Source organism: Osmerus mordax, chromosome 6 (genome assembly GCF_038355195.1).
Source record: "Osmerus mordax isolate fOsmMor3 chromosome 6, fOsmMor3.pri, whole genome shotgun sequence".
Taxonomy (NCBI): Eukaryota; Metazoa; Chordata; class Actinopteri; order Osmeriformes; family Osmeridae; genus Osmerus; species Osmerus mordax.
Genome location: NC_090055.1, coordinates 12,798,061 through 12,818,268, shown reverse-complemented (window position 1 = coordinate 12,818,268; position 20,208 = coordinate 12,798,061). Strand labels below are relative to the sequence as shown.

The window sequence follows — 20,208 nt, the reverse complement described above, 5'->3', positions numbered from 1 at the left end:
TTTTCTATAAAATGGGTATTTATGGTTCTGTTGATAAAGCTGATAAAATGGGGTTAAACAGATAATACAGAGAATATAAAATAATAAGAATGAACCGGTAAGAATAAAGTAACAATCATTTCTTGATAAATTTCAAAACATTCAATGTAATTATATCATGAGTAATGACATTGTATAATTTCAGTTGTGCTTCCTTGAATCACTGCTCTGTTGGTAGACCACAGCCAACTCAAAGAATGGAGCCACATAGTACAAAACTGTTTATTGTATTGAAATACCTGGTTTCTATAAGGCATAAATAAGTTGATCCCACAGGTACATGTTAAAGAACATTATAGAATCATACAAACGTGGTACGCAGAACAGAATTCAAATATGTTTTCTCAATGCTCAGAACCAGCATTTATTCAAATAAAACATAGGCTAACACATTCCAAATTCCAAACACACACACACACACACACCAATCATTTCAAACAAAATCATCATTACAAAAATATTACAATTCATGCTTGTTAAACATACTCAAAGGAGAATGTGCTATGTAGGAACGAGAAATTATGCCTTTAAGGAAAGATAATACATATGAAACACATGTTTATCCTCATAACCCTTCAATAGCCCTATCCCTTGCAGGGGAGGGGAGTGGTGGTGGTCAAGACAGCTAAAAGACTTGATCCTTCAAGTTAACAGAAAACCAATGAGAACAAGCTCTTTTGTCTACGAGCGAACACACTGGGTGTGAGTGATGGCGTGATAATTGTAGAGGTTTGAACACCTTACAAGGCACAGCTAAGGTGCAGGAGGTTATTTGCATAAAATGGAAGCGAGGCGCTTCCAATCCATACACAGCTTATATCGACACACTTTGGGTCAACGAGAGGAAGAGGTAGGAGGATTGGGGGGGGGGGGGGGGGGGGTGCTTGGAGGCCGCAGTGAGAGGTAACAAGAGGTCAGGGGGCTGGCAGGTTGGGGTTCAGGGATGGGGAGGTTGTAGCAGTGGTTCTCCAGATCAGATCTCGCTCTCGTACGTGTGCATGTAGGTTTTCAGGGAGAGAATCTCCGGGTAGCTGCGGCTGGTCCTGCGGTAGAAGTCCAGCCCCGTCAGAATCTCCACGTCTCGGACCCGAGCCGTGTGCATCTTCATCAGGTCCTCCACCCACCGACTCTCATCCTCAGAACTCTGCGTGTGTTCACATGCTTAGGCTTAAACATCACATGTTTAGGGCAAGGCAGCCCCACCTTGTTCCTGACCTACCATCATGCAGGTTTCTATTCCTACCACACTACAGAAGACCTGATTCTAATAATTAGCTGGTTGACAAGCTGTTTCATGTTTGTGACAACTGACGTTGGAGAGAACACCTACAGGAAAGTAGATCTCCAGGAGCTGGGTTGGCATACCCTGTCTTAGGGACCATTTTTTCATAATACGTGTTGATAGTCAAACTTAAATGCACAGGTACATATATACTTAAGACTATATTTATACTATACAGTATATACAGTATTTGTACATCAAATCCCAGGAATTGGTAACTCCTTATTCTACACTAAATATTTTACTTAGTGGTTAGTAGGTAGACAAAAACAAGGATCATGATCCACATCAGCAATCATTTGTGCCAAGTACATATGAGTGGGGCTGGGTATCACTCAGTGGTAGAGGATTTGACTGCAGATCAAGAGGTCACAAGTTCAAATCCCTAACTGTACGTCGCTTTGGATAAAAGAGCCTGCATAACGAACACATTATTAGTAGTAGTAGGTAATGGGGTGTTACATATTTAAGAAGTAATGCTAGAGATGTAGTTTCTTAAATGTCACCCTACATCACAACTTATTACTACATTGACAACGTAAATCCTCTCTGGTGTTATAAATGTTTCTTACTCCTTATGTATGTGGTTTGTATATATACAAAACATGTCTCTATTTATTGAGCCAGTAACCACAGTAAACAATGAACTGTCAACAAGGTAAATCATTAACTATGTATGTAATCCAACAATCTAGCTCTAGGCCGTAGAAATCCTCACAGGAGTGAAACAGAACAAGCAAGGCTGAGTCGGACAGGGGCCTTAAGACCTGCGTTGGCTTTGGCTTTAGCTCAGCTGACTACCAGCCACCACTTTGTGGTAGACTGAGGTCTGGGATGCTGGGGACTCACGTTGCAGCTCTCGTCGTTGTTGGGCCGGTGAGGCAGAATGAAAGCAAAGCCACTGAAAGGCCCCGAGCAGGAGTCCACAGCCTGGGAGTAGTCCAGACAGCTGGTCACCACGGCAAAGTAATGGGTCGGGATGGGAACCGCGCCACTTACATACCTGCAAGCACAGGACAGTTCAACCCACATACTAATGTATCTGTTACATTTACATTACATTTAGTCATTTAGCAGACGCTCTTATCCAGAGCGACTTACAGTAAGTACAGGGACATTCCCCCCCCGAGGCAAGTAGGGTGAAGTGCCTTGCCCAAGGACACAACGTCAATTGACACGGCCGGGAATCGAACTGGCAACCTTCAGATTACTAGCCCGACTCCCTCACCGCTCAGCCATCTGACTCCCATCTGTTATTGTAGTATTTCATAATAATGTTTTATACTACTCATTACTAGTGTTTTATACTACTTATACTACAGTACTGTGCAATATGGAATGATGATACACACAGAGCCACTCACATACCTGCAGGTACAGAGTAGAACTCAACCTCTGTGTTTAGCCCTGTGTTTCTGATCCCTCTATTTTAATGTCCATGAAGCAATACCAGTGAAGACAGATACAACCATGGAGTCAAACAGCCACACAATGTCACAATCTCATCACACACACTTCTTAACATAAACATACAATCCGTATGGCTCTTTGGATAAAAGCGTTGATTTAATGTAAATGTAAATTATGGATTATCATGAATTTCTTTGAGTGACTGTGACAAATTACAGCCAGTAGATGGCAATACAGACTCACTATATTATTCAATCCAACAGCAGTAAGTAGTTTCTTCTCCAAATCAAACTTTCTTTGTATAACCTTTTTTACATGCAACATCAACACAGTACACACTGATTATTTCCTTACTGTTTCATCTTTTCTGCAGAGTCTCTCAGGCCATCATAGTCGTAGTCAAAGATTGGCCCAATAACCACGTTGACTCCATTCCTCTCACTGGCGTATTTCTTCACCAGAGCCTTCTGGAAGTAGCCCCATATCCCTGAGTGAAGTCATTCAGTATGAAAAAATGAATTGTTTCCTCCAATGCTCCAATACAGGACAGTGTGTGTGTCTGTGTGTCTGTGTCTGTGTGTGTATGGGGCTCTGTGTGGTGTTTGTGTGTGTGGCGTTTTTGTGTGTTGCTGTGTTTGTGTGTGTGTGTGTGTGTGTGTGTGTGTGTGTGTGTGTGTGTGTGTGTGTGTGTGTGTGTGTGTGTGTGTGTGTGTGTGTGTGTGTGTGTGCGTGTGAGTGAGTGTATCTGTGTGTGTGTGTATCTGTGTGTGCAGGAATGAGGGTGGTTTAATGGGCCCATAAATAACCCTGAAGGACAGGAGTGGTGTGAAGACCTCTCGTCTATTAAGGTACTTACACACTGGAATGCTCACAGAGCTGAGGTCATACCACCGACCAAATCCTAACTGCTGTCCCACAAACACACACACAAGCACACGCACATGCACACACACCCACCCACACACACACATACACATACACATGCACAAATGCAATTTACCAACCATTACTACTTAGTTGAGTAATCACATCCTTTGCCCTAAAGTCTTATGACAGTTTTAGTAGGTTCTCACGCCAGACTCAACTTAGATTTACCTTCATAGGACACTATATGTTCACTTCACATGGTAGAGTATGTACACTAAGCACCAAGTGTTGTACTTGAGGTTGCATGCACTTACTCTTAAAAGCTGGGTACATGGGTACTGTGTTTGTGATAAGAACAGCATCGTATTTTCCATCTTGCGTACTGGACAATTCTGTTGACACAGTAAAACAAGTCTGAACTTTTAACACTGTTGGGCAGATTTTCTATGTAGATGAAGCTTGGGTCTTTGTGAGGTCAAGAGGTCATACAGTGAGGCCCCACTGAGCAAAATATAGACACGGAACGCACTCGGGCCCAGACTTTGAGGAGACAGTAGGGGGAAAACAGGTACAAATAGGGCTTATGTGAGTAACGACTTGTTCACCTGTTTGTATGTTCTACTGTATCAATGTACTGATCACTGAGACCCTTTAACCCTTGTGTTATCTTCGGGTCGTTCTGACCCATCAGTCATTGTGACCCACCGTCGTATTGCGACAACTTTACCGCATACAAAAATAAAGTGAAGCATTTTCTTTTAACCGTTGGGCTGTCTCAGACCCCCCACATTGCGAAGGTTAAAAGAAAATTATTTTTATTAGTTTTTGTATTGGGTAAAATTGGGTAAACACAACGATGGTTCGTTATGAACCTTTGGGTCATGTGACCCGAAGGCAGCACGAGGGTTAAGGAAATGATTCTGTGCATTCTATATCTGTACTGTCCAGCCATATATAAAGGCCATCTGAGGGACATGTTCCTCACTCATGCTAATCACTCTGTTGTGGACTGATGGTGTGATCCGACGTTGTGTTAATAAAAAACAAGTCAACCCTTCTAACAGACTTCTCATCCTTACACACTCCAACTCAAGTGGTGTGCTGTGTTCAAGTGGTTAAACCCATGAAGGAGAATAAAACACTTGCACTGAGAGCATGATATGGCTAAAATAGGGGTCACCATGAGTGAGGATAGTTGTCAGGGTTCGGTGGTGAGGGTGGTTAGAAGTTGTAAGTAGGGGAGGTTTGTTGGGTAGTTTTAGTGTAAAAGTTGTTGTTAGGGGTATTTGGTTAGTCAATAAGGACAGTTGATAAGGGTGGGGGGGTACTTGGTGTTTTTTTTCATCAGGTTAGCTGTTAGGGGTATGTGCTAGAATTCATTAACAGGGGTAGTTATCGGGGTAAGTGGTATAGTTTGTTTATAGGGTGTTTGGTAGGACTTACGTGGCGGGTAGAGGAATCCATAGGAGATCTGTTTGTCAGCTCTGTATCTGGAGCAAGACTGGCTGTAGGCTGGAGGGATACGCCCATCTGGTCTGACGCAGTTGGTCAGAGCCTCTGGGAGAGGAGTCACCTCTACCTGCAACACAAATGCATCCTTCATTTTTCCTGTGACCTCTCAAAAACCTTAAACCTGAAATTGATAGAGGGATTTTAAATGCTTGCACAGCCCACTCCATTGTTGCAGTACCCCTGTATTTGTACTATATTTATAATATTTATAGTAATGACACTGATTATCTGACCAGGGGGGCGTCATTAGACCCTTTTTACTGAGGCACCTGCCCCAGTATAAATCTGATGTGCCCCAGTAAAATCTAGAGTTTTATCAATTTACTTTATTACTCAGTGCATTCATTTAGATTGATAATCCCGGAAAAAATAAAAGCAGTATCCCAAGCAACGCTTGTAAAATCAAAGCAGTTTAACCGAAAACACAAACCGATGCACTCAGAATTCCATGTTAGCACGCTCTTCTGAGCTTTCGAAATAGCCACAGCACACACACATAAGTCCAGGGGCCTCATGTATAAAGGATTGCGCAGCTTTCATACCAGGGGCCTCATGTATAAACGTTGCGTACGCACAAAAACGCTGGTTTTCACGCACACGGTGTGATCAAGATTTACTTGACGTGAGAATGTGCGGGCCGTCACGGAAGGTTTTGAGCAGACGTGAGAATGTGCGGACCGTCCGCAAAGTCTTGTCTGGCTCTGTAACATGGCGAATTCTAACTGAAAAGTGCCGAAACTCACCAAACATTACAAAATAAAGTTTCCACTATAGTTTCTGTCATACGTAGGCATAACGTTAGTTATTCAAAAAACATATTTGGGCTACCTACGGTAATAAAAGTTTGATCATTAATGGGGATGATCACATCAAAATGCCAAAACCCAAAACGGGAAATGCTGTATAGCCTTCTGTTTAATCCGCCACCACTTAATAACTTCTGTTAAACTTTAGGGTGTCAAACGAACAACAAAATCACTCTGGAAATGCATGTCACGCTAACCCTATAGCTGCCATGCTGTTACTATGCGCCACCACTCGTTTCTTCATTTAAAGTTTTACATCGGACCATTTGTTCTCAAATTCTGCCATGGTCCGGTTCTCTGAACCCACAGCATTTATGGCCCTATAATAATAATAATGATTTTATTTGTAATGCACTTTACATTTAGCTAAATCTCAAAGTGCTACAGGTTAAAAACAAGAAAGGGCGCAAATAGTGACAGTTTTCCACTCCGCCGACTTTCTTTTGTCGCTAATACCTGATGACAGGTCGCCAAACAGGACACATCTTCTCGCCTCCACCTCTGTTGTCAGAACCGTGATCTCACAGTCACCGTGTTTCTTCGAATAAACGCCACGGCGTTTAACGTTCATTTTTGATGCGCCGTTTATTAGAGGGCGGCATTTATTCGAAGAAATACGGTAATTCAGACAAAGAAATGACATCAGGAGAGCATTTATAGTTCATCTGCATATTCATAAATGGGAGGAGGCAAGGCGGGGTCAGTGGCTCCTTCACGTGCGGTCAATCTCACGTTGATTGTGATTTATAAAGGAAAGGTGCGCAGGACCTGGCGTACGACCGGTTTTATACATGTGAATATTTCTGTGCGTATAGGTACTTTTCGAATTTTGGCCGTACGCCATCTTCTGGTATGAAAGCTGCGCAATCCTTTATACATGAGGCCCCAGAAGATGGCGTCCTGTTTGGCGGCCTGTCATCAGGTATTAGCGACAAAAGAAAGTCGGCGGAGTGGAAAACTGTCACTATTTGCGCCCTTTCTTGTTTTTAACCTGTAGCACTTTGAGATTTAGCTAAATGTAAAGTGCATTACAAATAAAATCATTATTATTATTATTATTATAGGGCTATAAATGCTGTGGGTTCAGAGAACCGGACCATGGCAGAAATTAAGAAGAAATGGTCCGATGTAAAACTTTAAATGAAGAAACGAGTGGTGGCGCATCGTAACAGCATGGCAGCAATAGGGTTAACTTGACATGCATTTCCAGAGTGATTTTGTCGTTCGTTTGACAAAACTAAAGAAAGTTCCTAAATGATAGGCATCTTATTTTGACTAAAACATAAAAACAATATTACATGAAGCTAAAAAAAAAACGTATTTGCGTTTAAATGAATGCGAAAAAAATGTGTGCACTTGCAACTATTGATGTCCCTTCCAAAGCTGATATCAAACTTGCGTCCCTGAACTGTTGTATAGTGGGTTAAGCAAGGAGAGTTTCTATAGCCGAGTAGTGCATTGTGCGCAGCACGCTTGGAAAAATGGATATGAATAGGGGCCTGTGCCCCAGTAGAGTTTTATGTCTAACAACGCCCCTGTATCTGACAATAAAACAATGACAATGACAATGAAAATTGAATAAATGGACCACCTACCATTTTGGGAACGGTGTAGGAGGTCCAGAGGGGCATGGACAGAGGCTCACTGTAGCCACTGATATAATCACTGTGGTGGAGGATGCTGTATTTAGTACGAAACAGAACCGCTGGCCGGCCATACGGCAGGTTCTTGCTGTCTGAAAAAGGAGGGCGATGACCAAACCAGGGTTGTAACAAGACAAGGGGCATCATGTAAAACAGCTCACAGGTAACTGTGTATATGTGTTTCTGGTCCCATCGCTCATGATGGTCTATGAACCAGACACATTAAATTAATTTAATACATATTTAAATAAGCAGATTAAATGTAAGAGTCTCAGATATTACATCAATGAGCGGCTCAGGATTTTGGTAACTCCTCAAGCTCTGTTTCTTAAGATGATGTCATATTTCACCTCTATCAAACTGGCAACAGGGTCACTTACAGTTAATAAGTGTACTGGGCCACACTTTATTCTGTGGGTCCTGATGGCCTATAGAAGTTTACTAGCTTAAACTTAATATACAATAAACTAACTATCCACCGGACTGAACTCTAACCTCAACCAGCTGTGGCACCTGGATCGAGTTGCAGTGGAAAAGTTTGCTTGTAGTTTATTGTCATTGACTGCTCATAGATCATCCATAGTGCCCCTCAAAACAAAGTGTAACCTGGTCCAGTTATTAAATGGCTCTGGACTAAGAACTGACCATCAATAGCTTGCCTCAGACGTTGACTGAGCTCCTCCACTTTGTTCTGTAACAGACAGAGCCACAGTGACTCCAGGTTATAGCCTCTTACAAGGGTCACTTTCAAAGCTCTCTGCCCCCTATTTTTTGAACGCAACTGCAAAAGATTGAAGGTGAAAATCTCTTGCCAGAGATCTAAATGATAATGCCCTGCAAAAGCAATGTTACTGGACAGTTCAGTTACAGCAGGAATCAACACACATTGCAGATGGGTGAGACAGCATGCTATCAAAGGAGAGACGAAACTAAAAAGTTTACGTTTGAACAAAGCATAATGGTCACACACACTCGTTCTAAATCATGATTTAGTAGAACACGTAATGTATTTTTTACACTGTAAAAACATTTGTAAGAGACCAATATTTTGGATTGTACTCTTTACGCAAGCATCAAATTATTATAACATCAAGCAATCTTAGACTAGGATTCAATAAACACTCCTTTTATAAAATTACATGATATTATGGAGGTATGATAAAGATTGTAAAATATGGATATACAATCAAGAACAATCTATACATGGTCTATACAGACCAATGAAAAAAAGTAGATACTGTCTGATACAAATGAAGTCTTAATGGCTGACCTTGTCATCACAGCTGCAGCCTAGGTCATCACCCCCAGTGGTGACAAGAATGGAGGGGGTGGGCTTGGAGACCTCCTCTGGCATGATAGGTTTGTGAGACGGGTTTCTTAAGAGGTGGTTCAGACTGCCGTAGGTCCCATTGTTAGGGGCTGGCTTTAACCCCAGGAGATCTGGAATCCAGGAGAATGACTCATTTTGATGGAACTACATATTGAGTAGTCTATGCGGCTACACAAGATCCTAAAGTTAAAGGTTTCCTTGTGGGTTCATTCCCACACCCTCTGTCCATAGCTTTGGATAGAAGTGTATGCTGAATGAATGTGTAAATGTAGTAGAAATTGTCGCCTTACCACACATGACATTGTACAGTTCAATGTTTTCAAAAGCTGGAACTTTGGTCTTGAATTTGAATGTTGGTCCATATCCTAAGAAAATTGTCTGAAATGGATAATTCAACAATTAAGGCTGAAACATAGTTGATAAATGGAGGCCTCTATACATTAATCAATGGATGATGTACAGAATACCTGCATGCTGTTTATCTTGTTGTCATATCCATGATCCCCTGAAAAACCACATTTCCCAGGGTGCCTTTTTGCCTCAGGGGATTTCCTGTTTTAGGGCAAATTAACATGTGGACAATGAGCAATGTGAATATCTAAGCAATTTATGGTTCCCTGTCCACATAGTGACCCCAAATGTCCCTGCCTGGTGATTAGTAAAGTGCTGTCTTTTCTTAGTATCTTAAAAGTGTAGCCAGGGACGAAGGTACTCTAAAGTTCAGAATGAGAAAAGTATATATTGTAAAACCACTTTTTTGGAGGACTACAACCTGACACTGTCCGACATGCATACATTTCTTCTTAGTTTTGTTGTTTATTTTACATAAATGTTGTGGTTTTTGTAGACCCACTGACAAATCAGGGTTTACTGCACCTGCACCATTCCAATCAACGGTGCTCACAGATATTATCAAGTGTTGAGTTCAGCATCAGCATGCACACTAACAATATCTAGCATGACGTTGATGACGTTGATGACGTTAATTAAAAGCAAGAGTTTAACATGAGGCCCTGAGTCAGCAAACCCAACACACTGTAGCCATTATACAGTAGTGGCTAGCAGACCATGGTGTTCACACTGTAGCTCTCCGTGGCCTTGCCCGCTAAACTCACCTCAGCACCGTAATTGACAAACAGACACTTTTTATTAAGTGCGTATTAAACACTGGTCTCAGTGATGTCGGCCCGGGAGGAGAACCCACAGGCACGTAGACCCCGCAAATCCCAAACTGATGGAGCGAACATCGGACAAATACTTCATTTCATTTGCGCCGGTGGTTACAGCATGTGATTCAAACGGACGGGATTACTCTCAACCAGAGGGTTAGGGTTAGGGGGTTCTTCTCATCATTCTGGTGCCTGCAATTAGTCTTTGACTACTGTATCTCAGCGTCAGACATGGAAATCATAGAAACAATTTATTTCATTTTAGCTCTGTGGGTCTCCATTCGTTGGCCAACTTAAACAGACTGACATACCCAGCTGGAGTGTGGCTTGATTTGTCCCCCCCAACCTACCTCCAGGGCCCTCTGCCCTCAACCTTCCGATTCCCAAACATCACCTCTTTCAATCCTACTCTCATCTTCTAGCTTGCTTTTCATGGCAGACAGAAGACAGTCATGACCTCATAGAGTATGGTTTTACTGTGTAAGTGAGAAGTTTCCAGTCAGCTTTCGGGCCCAGTTCACTGATGACACACATGGGCACGGTTAACGTGAGGGAGTCACTGCTCTGCTTCTCCAGCTACTTGAAAGACTGGCTGCCACCCAGCCTTAGAAATCTGATGACTGGGCATTTTCAAGTGTTGATGTTTAAGAGGTGGTTTGAAGCCCCACTCTTGTACCTATCCCTTGGGCAGCCCAAACTGAGATGCTGAAGTAACTTAAGGAACATGCCGTTTTGGTCCATTGGTATACAGTACAATACGGTCAGAGTATGTGACGTACCTCGCGACATGCCACTTCCTGTCCACCATCAAATGGATGTCCTCTATCCGCCGGTTGTTGGCATAGTGCAGCCGTTTGGGGAGGTGTTGCTTAAGGTATGGCTTGAAGTGCTGGTCTGGCTTCTTACACTAAATATAACAGGGCAAAGATTAACACAAACTGTGCATAACATAGATTCTATAACATCTTGTATTTTCATTCTCAGAGAAGTCTAAGAGTAAATATCTGTAGTATTTTAATGTCACATACACTTTCTTGTTGCTTGAGCAGTTTTGATGTAAATAAAAGGTAGACATGGATGCTATACTCACTGTAAGATTTGCAACAACAGATTTTGAATCATCTGGAGAAAAAAAATCAAGAACTTCAAACAACATCCCGAGTTTAGAGTAAGAAATCGCCATAAATTTGATTTGAGTGTAGATAGCAGGACACTGAGCCGGGATGAACAGGTCAGTAATTTGGTAGATTTCTGTACAGCTTTTTGTTGAAGTAAATTTTGCAGCTCAGTACATATTCTGTACAGAACAGTATGTATTCATGTATTCATAGCCAGGGTCAGTGAAGGAAAGATGCCACTGAACAAAATTTACTTTTGTTCTCAACAAATTTGTTTTTGACAATGTTTTGGTCTTGCCTCAAATGTCTGAAAACTTCAAGGGACTTTTTCCCTTCTCTGTCTCTCTACAGTGCTTTCTGTAATATGTATCAGACTTCTCACATGTTATACGTATCATTTTCAACTAATGCACTACAGACTGTTTGCTTAGCATAATGCTACACTTGAAATCAACTTTTCATGATCTCTGCCCTTCTGGACAGCTCACTTTTAGAAAAAGGGTGCAGAATGGGAGTTCAGCTAAAATCTTTCTCCGTTGTCCCTGTGGAATCTGTTCAACTCACATTTGGGGTTGTTAGGGTATCTGGAGCGAATTCTGCCCAAGGAACCAGGGATCAGGATGATGTCATCAACGTTGGACATGTAGGAACTAAGGAACTCTGTTCTGTCACAGTGAGCCTCCTCCATCCCTGAGGGAACACCAGGAACCATCAGCCCACTACAGCAATGTTTATGAGGGCAATCTATGAAGTACTGTGTGTGTCAGGGCATGTGTGTTTGTGTGTGTAGGTACAGTATGTCTGGACCTCACTTCCCATACAGCACAGGTATGTGTGTATGTGTGTGTGTGAAGGAGGCCTGTACCGTGGTCTCCCACCAAGATGATATTAACACAGCGGTGGAGCCTCATCTGCTTCAGTCCATTCATCAGCTGACCCACAATCTTATCAATTTCCTTCAGGGGGTTGTTTAGCTGCACCACAAATCACACATCAGATATCAGATCCACCATCAGATTCTCATTTCACAGGCCTGCAGGTCACGCCTCGGCCAGGTCATGTGTGTGCCTGCATGCATACAGTATGTGTGCATTTGTGTATGGGGTGTAATCAGTATCAGTGTAGCTGCACACAGTGCAGTCACCGTGTACCTGATACAGGTGAATTACGCATGGGCTACTCTGGCGAGTTATAGAAAGCGTGGAATGAATAATACACCTTACAGTTTTATAGAAAATTTGGTGTGCGTATAAACAGGCGTAATTTGTGCATAGTACATTTTATAACATTTGACATGTGTGCATTGATTGACACTGATTACACCCCAGAGTATTACACCTCATATTTGTGTGTATATGTGCGAGAGCGAGCGTGTGTGTGTGTCTGCATCTCTCACACACACCCATCTCACCTCAGGGCTCATGGGCCCCAGCTTGTGTCCAACTGTGTCTGTCTGTTCGGAGTGCATGGCATACACATAGGGCCTGAAACAACACAGACGCTGTCAGCTAAGACCGGCCACACAGCACGGATGGGCTAGTCTGACACCTGGATCAGACACTGGGATGTGACCGTCACAGCCTACATACACAGACACAGAGCATGACACTGAACACCCATTTGGAAAATTGTATCACTAAATGGTGTCAAGAGGGAAATTGGTTCAATAGCAAGTCAACCGCAAACACATGTTTAGATGAACCATAGAAAATAGAACTTTTCTGTGGGGGAGCAGAAAGTATGTGCGTGTGTGTAGAGGAGGGGGCACCGCTACAAAAAAAGTATAAAGGAAGATAAGCAAAATGGACATTAGAACATGCGGAACTTGGTCATAGTGAAAACAGCTGACCTCTCTCCATCTGGAAGGTGGAGCCACTGCAGCATAGTGAGCACTCTCCTCTCTGAAGGGATCACACTGGAACACACACAAACACACACAATCTTTAGGTAGTGCAACGCAAATAAAGCATCTCACTGGCTCATACTTCTACATGCTAACATGTGCAGACTGTTTATCATCCAACCATTATGCACTTTGCTTGTTTCCTTTGCTTAAAATCTTCAATATTATAACTATGTTGGGCTTTTAAACCTCTGCCAGGCCTCTGACGTCAAGAGTGTGGAGATATAACACATTTAAACTCCCCTGCTATCCCACACCCCTCCTTGAAGCATTTAAACCTCAAAGCCTTCCCCTCATGCTCCTACTGTAGTCGAGTGATTGGGCCACCAACAGCCTCCAACCCAACAGGCCCAGCTGCCAACCATCCAGCCTAAGATTGCTGCTCCAACTGGGGATTGAGGCATGGGTGAGCAGGGGAATGAGCTCAAACCTATGGCCTTTAGGGGAGGCTCTCTCTCTTCCTCTCACCTCCTTGTTTCGGTCTCTTTCCATCTCTCTCCCCTGGCCTCACTCTCTCCTTTCCCTTATTTCCCTCCCCCTCCCCCCTCTTCCTGGCTCTAATTCTTCCCCATCTTTATTACCCCTTTTCTATATCTCTCTTGCTTTCTCTGGTAGTGGTGAGGACCTCCCTGCTAGTCGTGGGCAGGAACAGTCAGCAGTCACAGTCCCTATACCCACCTCCCCGCTGCCCCAAATCTCCTGCACAGGGATAATAAAACAGTGCAGATACACTCCCTGCATGTGAACTCAGCGCAGATACACTCACTCCCTGTACAGTTAATCCTCCCTCTGCCTGTGTTGGAGCCACCACAGGAAGTGCACCTTGAAATGCACTTTGGCCCCAAGCAACTTGTCGGTCCGGGGTTCACAGGCACCCGGGGCTTTATGTAAACAGGCCCATTTGCAGAAATTGCAATGAAAACAGTTAGAGTCGAATGCCTCCAAAGAGATTTCTTTCTCAAAGACCTCTGTGTATTTAACTATGGGAGCCTTTATGTTTTGTAGGTTCAGGTTGATACATACGGCTGTACTAAGACTGGGCAAGCTGCAGCTTTGAGCTGAGTGCAGACGTTCCACACATGATCAGGCATGCCTGAGTTCCATCTCAACCTAGAATGCACCACAGTTCTAATATTGTACACGATAATGCGTGGCCTTTTGGCTTTGGTTTTTGTCTGAAGGAACTTGGAGGAGTATTTGGAATTTTGGATATTGAGGAACTGAGGGATTTTGGTGACAAAGAGGAGAGGAAAGTAGCCTGTGTCAGATATCATTTGGACATGGTTAAAGGGACATATAAGAGAAAGAAAGAGAGAGAGAGAGAGTAGGAGAAAAAGAGTAAGAGATAGAGAAGAAAAAAAACTTACACTGGCCAGAAGAAGGTCCCAGCCTTCACGTTTTGTTTCATGGCTGTGATCCAGATCTAGTACCAACACAAGAGAAAACCAGACAACATCTTTTTGCTTTTTACTTTTCTAATATCACAATAGGAGAGTCAAATTATCAGATTTTTACAGTAATAAAGAGGTGCTGCAGAACCCTTTCAGAGGTCTTTCATAAAGGTGAGAGAATGAGGATGTGACAGTACTGGTAGAGCACAGGTGTGGGAAAAAACACAGAAGTGCGGTTGCTAAGGCTTGTGCGTTGTCTCGCACCAGTCCAGACAGCACAAACCAACATGTACACACACAGCTTCAAACACACACATCACTTACAGGCTGGCCACCCCACCAGCGATGATTCAGCTTCTCACGACCTCGCAGGTAGAAGTTGGCATCAAACACAGGGTCATGCATGGAGTTGCCAACTATACCGTGAGACTCCGGGTAAAGACCCTGAAAAAGAATTGACTGAGATTACGAAGAGCTCCACAGCTAATGGCTGTATGTGGTTCAAGCACAAAGCTGTGTTTGACACATTTAGTTCAATTTAGCCAATTCAGTCCAGTAAACAAGTAACAGACTACATACAGTTGCAAGAGAGTAGAGGTTGGGGAACGTTTTGGAGGGGTACATTGGTCTCATGTAAGGGGCATGTGTACCGCACGTTCCTGAAGATGAATAGAGACAACAACAAAAAACAACATTAATAATTTGCGTGACAGAAATCTGTTAAGACATAAAGAATCCACAATGGACAGGAAACGAGCACACTATCTAGGGTCAGTGTCTTACTGAGCTTCTCGATGTTGGGGATCACTGTACTTCCTCTCTTCATGTACGAGGCTCTGAACCCATCGACAGACAGCAGAATGAGAGGGGGCCGCACAAACCTGACAGGAACAGGAACAGGACAGGAATCTGACCATGAACAACAAGAACATACCTGACCATGAATTACAGGAACACACCTGACCATGAACAACAAGAACTACAGGAACACACTTCACCATAAACTACAGGAACACACCTAACCATGAACACACCTTACCATAAACTACACACAACTGACCATTAACACACCTGACCATGAACTACAGGCACACACCTGACCATAAACACAACTTAAAAATGAATTTTAGGAAAACACCTGACCATAAACTACAGGAACAAACCTGACTATGAACTGTGGGTAAAAACCTGACAATGAACAACAGGAACATACAAAGAACGGTCTAGACAAGCATTCAGCTAACACACACCATCACCTGAGCTGTCTATGAAGTGAACTCACAACTTTACAACTGTAGGCACTATGCTCATGCCCTTCCTGTTAGGGCAGATCCTGTTTGTAATATAAGTGCTTACTCTTATTATTAGTTATATTATTGTGTAAAACATAGAGTGCTTTGTATATGCATTTATGTATATTGACTAAGCATACTGTTTTTGCCCATTTGTTTGGCATGTAGAGTATGGGTTATTTGATTGACAATGTGTAGCTCCTCCTCTTAACCTGCATAGAAGCATATAGGCAGGATGCTGTCCTAGGCAGCAGGAAGTCATTGCTGAAGGTGGTGACAAGAATTTTACTACACATGCAAACACACACTTTGGTCTCATCTGACTTAGGAAAATAAATCACGTCTTAAAGTCTGGTAACAATGCCACTCCTCCGACACACTTACCCAGCTGGACACTCATGGGTCTTGATCTCCTCACACTCATCCTGCAACCACGATGTGTCCCCTTCAAGAGAGAGGAGGAATGGGAGATTGAGAAAGAGAGAGAGAAACAAGGTAGGGAGAGAAAGATAGGGAGAGGCATGAAACAACTCGCTCTTGGCGATCACATGCTAAGGTCCTATATTTAATCAAATCCTCAATATTTCCAATATAGGGTGTGAGACACATGGTAGGTGTAAAATTCAGTTTTGAAACTCACCAAGGTCCACTGAATGTCGGCATCTCCTACCTTTGCAGATGGTCCTGTAGTTGGTGCAGCAGTCTCCCTTGGCCAGGCAGTCTTCAGAGCAGTGGCAGGCATGCTGATCTTTACGAGCCTCTCCACAGCGCTCCTTACTGCACTCAAAACCTCCCTCTGGACACAACAAACACACAACCCCACCTATAAACTGTGACCTTGCGACTTTTAGCTAAAAATCAGGGCTGTCAGCCTTTCCCGCCACCAATTCAAAATAACCATGGTGATGAAGGTGACAAGGGTTATGGTCTTTATGTACTTTGATAAGACTATGCGGTAATATACCATAAATACTCAAAGGACATATAAAACCTCACATAAAAACATGAGAGCTGGTTTCCTGGACACAGAATGCATGAAGATGAAATCCTCACAGAGGTCCTGATTTTGCACTATACTGTCACCCATCAGCAAGATTAAGATTAGACATACCTGATTAACACACTTTTTTTTACTTTTGAGAGAGCTTCATGACTATTAATATTTTGCTTTTAGAATAACATATATTGGATTGTGGCAAGTGAAAATCAAACAATGTTAACGTTTTATTCCATTTGTGGAGAAATGTTGGAGAAATATTTAATGTGACCCCAAGCACAATTTGTTTGCATGTGTTGTGTACGAGGTTAGTGTTTATAATGTTTATGCGAGGGTGTGGTGTGTGATACATGTGTGCACATGCAAGCGTGCAAGGGTGTGTGTGCATGTTCCTGTTTGTGTGTATTGTGTGTACCTGTTCTCAGACACAGCTCATCAAAGTCATAGCAGCAGCTGTTGTAGGTCTTACACAGGTTGTCACAGCGACAGTAAGGGGGCTCTGCCTCGTCCAGCTCAAAGCATCTGTTCTTACAGGACCCTGATGTGCTTACCCAGGAGAAATCTGAACGAGCTACAGCACAGGGAGCAAGAGAGAGAAAAAGAGAGAAAAAGAGAGAGAGCAGCAAGGCAAATTTACTGTTGCTTTTTGAGGTTAAGGCTTATAGGCTGCTGTGTTGTCCCATCCTACCATCCAAGACCTGTGTAACTTTAAATGGATACAAACATGCACATGCCAGTGATGTCCTGTCCTTCTATGATGACACAATATACAGAGAAGGACAATTAGCTGATATTGTTAGATCCTGTTTTATTGCATGTAACCAGACTGCAGACTGGCAGACCACTTCCTGGTCTGGAAGGCTGGTGAGTGGATCTCTCAGGACTTGAGCAGTGTTACAGCCATAACAAGATGTTCCTTGTGCTTCTAGACTGAAAAAAACGACATCCAAGCAGGAAAACCATAGCCATGCCAAGAGAAGCGCGTGGAAGAATTTAATGTAAACTACAAATTCACTCCGCCTGCATAGTTTGAATGAAAGCAAGTCATTCTTGTCCACTCTTGACATAGAGAAAATTTAAATTAAGTGTGATAAATAATGAAGATGAGGATAATCTTTGATGGAAATATCTTTTGTTTGGTAGGATCTTTAGGGCTTTATCTTGTGCAAACGCTTCAATTTTAAATATGTAGTGTCAAAGAATCTGGGGCTAGAAAAGCTGAAATACTTTCTTAATATTGACTCAAGGGTAAAGCTAAGTAAACTCTTAGCCAAATATGCATCAACAGACCTATCACAAGCTGGACAGGGCAACAGTGATCCGTTGTATCGTTTAAACAAGCTTCACGTATTTATTTTGCATGCGCTGGCTGGCACTTCAGATAGAAAATAATCTGCAAATAAACCGAGAAAAAAAGGTTTCGCATAATTCCATGTTATTCCTTTTAAAAGCAATCGCCTTCCAGTTGGTGCTCAGCGGAGTCGGGTGATTGATTGCTTTGCCCATGGTGAGTCAGTTAAAGTCTGCTGCACAAATCAAAGCTAGTTTTTTACGTCTGGCATGTTGAACAAGGCAAAAGGAAAGCAGCTTTAGGCATTGACCGTACATTGTCAGCCAAAATACATAAAATGCGTCCAAAATATACTTCAGTCAAAATGGGATTTTTAGGAGTAAAAAAAAAGGTAATAGCTTACTATGCAGTTTTGCCTATGAATGTTTACTAAAGTTGCCTAATTGAGCAGCATATACACAACTAAATTCGTATTATATATTTACACGCAATTCAAATGTGCTCACCACAAACAGTACACACGCAGTAGTCAGGTTAGCCTACTCACTCTCTGAACGCGACGCAGCTTCTTCCTCTGAGCGTTTGGATCGGTTACGGACATAGCCCAAGCAGGTATTGGAACCACAGAGGATGGAGATGATACAGAGAACCTGAGCAAAAACATTTATTAACAAGTAACAAATGTGTTAGAGATTAATTTAGGCGTAGGTTACCATTGAAAACCATCTGATAAATCCTGACTGTTAGAGATACATGGCAGGATAATGCATTAATTGAAACACGAAGTCCTGTTTTATATTCCCTCTCAACAACGATAATATTACCTGTTTGAACGAAATGTAATAATAAATTCCCATAATTTGCGTAAAAGTTGGTGTCTGCAAGCGTCCTGACTGCGCCTATGACCAAGCACGGAGTGGCAAAGTTGAGTATGTTCACTTTACCACCTGCGCAGCTTGTCACGGGGTTCTCAAATTCTAATTCTGGTGTGATGCCAGCAAAACAGGCGGAGGCTGTGGTCCACTGTATGGTCCCCAAATAGTGTGTAATACTGCTGTCACAGTCTACAATACTATGTTTTATTCATAATTGATATTTGGCAACACACTACATTTCATTCATTGGCAATCGCTACCAACGTGCAAACTGACTCCTGTGTAGTAAAGGTGTGGGATACTGATGGTAATTTTCTTTGAGGAAATCAAAAATGGAAATCGGATGTTGGTGATGAAAGGGACTACCGACTGCCAAGAGGTGCATGATGTCAATGACCCTTAACAACCCTTAACAATGACCCTTTGCAAATCACTTTGCACTTTGAAGTGACAACTTGTTTTGCTAATGATTACCAGCATGTGATAATTCGACCGGGTCGACCATGCAGCCAATTTAGAAAAATTAAGGAGGCCTATATTAAGTAGGCTTAGGCTATAGCTTTTAAGCTTTTTTGTTTCAGAAAACACTTTTGCATGAGATCTTTTTTTTATGGGGGAAAGGCTACATTTTATTGTTTAAATTGTCGCATCATACATTGATAACTGGATCAGTTGTACGATTCCGATACCTTCCAATTCACAAACATGGATGCGCACTCCCAGCTAACACATTACCTTGTGGCAACGTTGCCGCGACGTACCTTGGTCGGCTGGATACGTTAATTTTGGTACCATGGGTTATGTTGCCGTTACGTCGCTCTTTGGCCGTAGGACAACGGATCTCGAGTGCATTATGTGGTTTATCCAGAGATGGAGAGATCAAACTGGACTGCTCTCAGGCCCAGACAGTGCATGTAATTCATGTGCAACTCAGTCCCAGCATGTCATTGGTCATCAATTTTCTCATATGCAGAAACGTATCTTTAATAAACAAAAATAAAATGTATCTACTGCAACAATCTTCATCGAAACAAACATGATCCACTGAATGCAGTCCGGACCTTGCTTTTTGCACAACTCAAACCAGAGGGCGGACTGCATTACAAATTCTTCACAAGCGGACTGTCAAACTATAGTAAGGAATAAACTGGAATTTACAGCTGACGTGGGACGACTGTTAAATGATAAGCTTCTGCATCGAGTCCCATAAATTAACCTAACATAACATTGCACAGTAAGGCTAGGTACGATTGTGACAATGTGAAAAGAAAGAGTAGCAAAGA

The 20,208-nt window shown here is 42.5% G+C and overlaps 1 protein-coding gene across 1 annotated transcript; it reads right to left on the bottom strand.

Moving 5' to 3' along the window:
- Positions 1 to 253: 253 nt before the first annotated feature.
- enpp2 (ectonucleotide pyrophosphatase/phosphodiesterase 2) lies at positions 254 to 19,720 on the bottom strand. The gene is made up of 25 exons (XM_067237443.1): positions 19,661 to 19,720; positions 18,598 to 18,700; positions 17,175 to 17,330; positions 16,433 to 16,558; positions 16,147 to 16,207; positions 15,254 to 15,351; positions 15,050 to 15,129; positions 14,795 to 14,914; positions 14,447 to 14,502; positions 13,026 to 13,091; positions 12,588 to 12,660; positions 12,042 to 12,150; positions 11,741 to 11,866; positions 11,149 to 11,180; positions 10,838 to 10,965; positions 9,357 to 9,441; positions 9,180 to 9,267; positions 8,830 to 8,999; positions 8,205 to 8,250; positions 7,512 to 7,651; positions 5,042 to 5,177; positions 3,913 to 3,990; positions 3,086 to 3,218; positions 2,171 to 2,324; positions 254 to 1,183 (listed from the first exon to the last, which is right to left on the bottom strand). Exons 1-25 carry the CDS (start codon positions 19,718 to 19,720, stop codon positions 1,013 to 1,015), a joined length of 2,595 nt encoding a protein of 864 aa, XP_067093544.1. The 3' UTR covers positions 254 to 1,012.
- Positions 19,721 to 20,208: the final 488 nt, after the last annotated feature.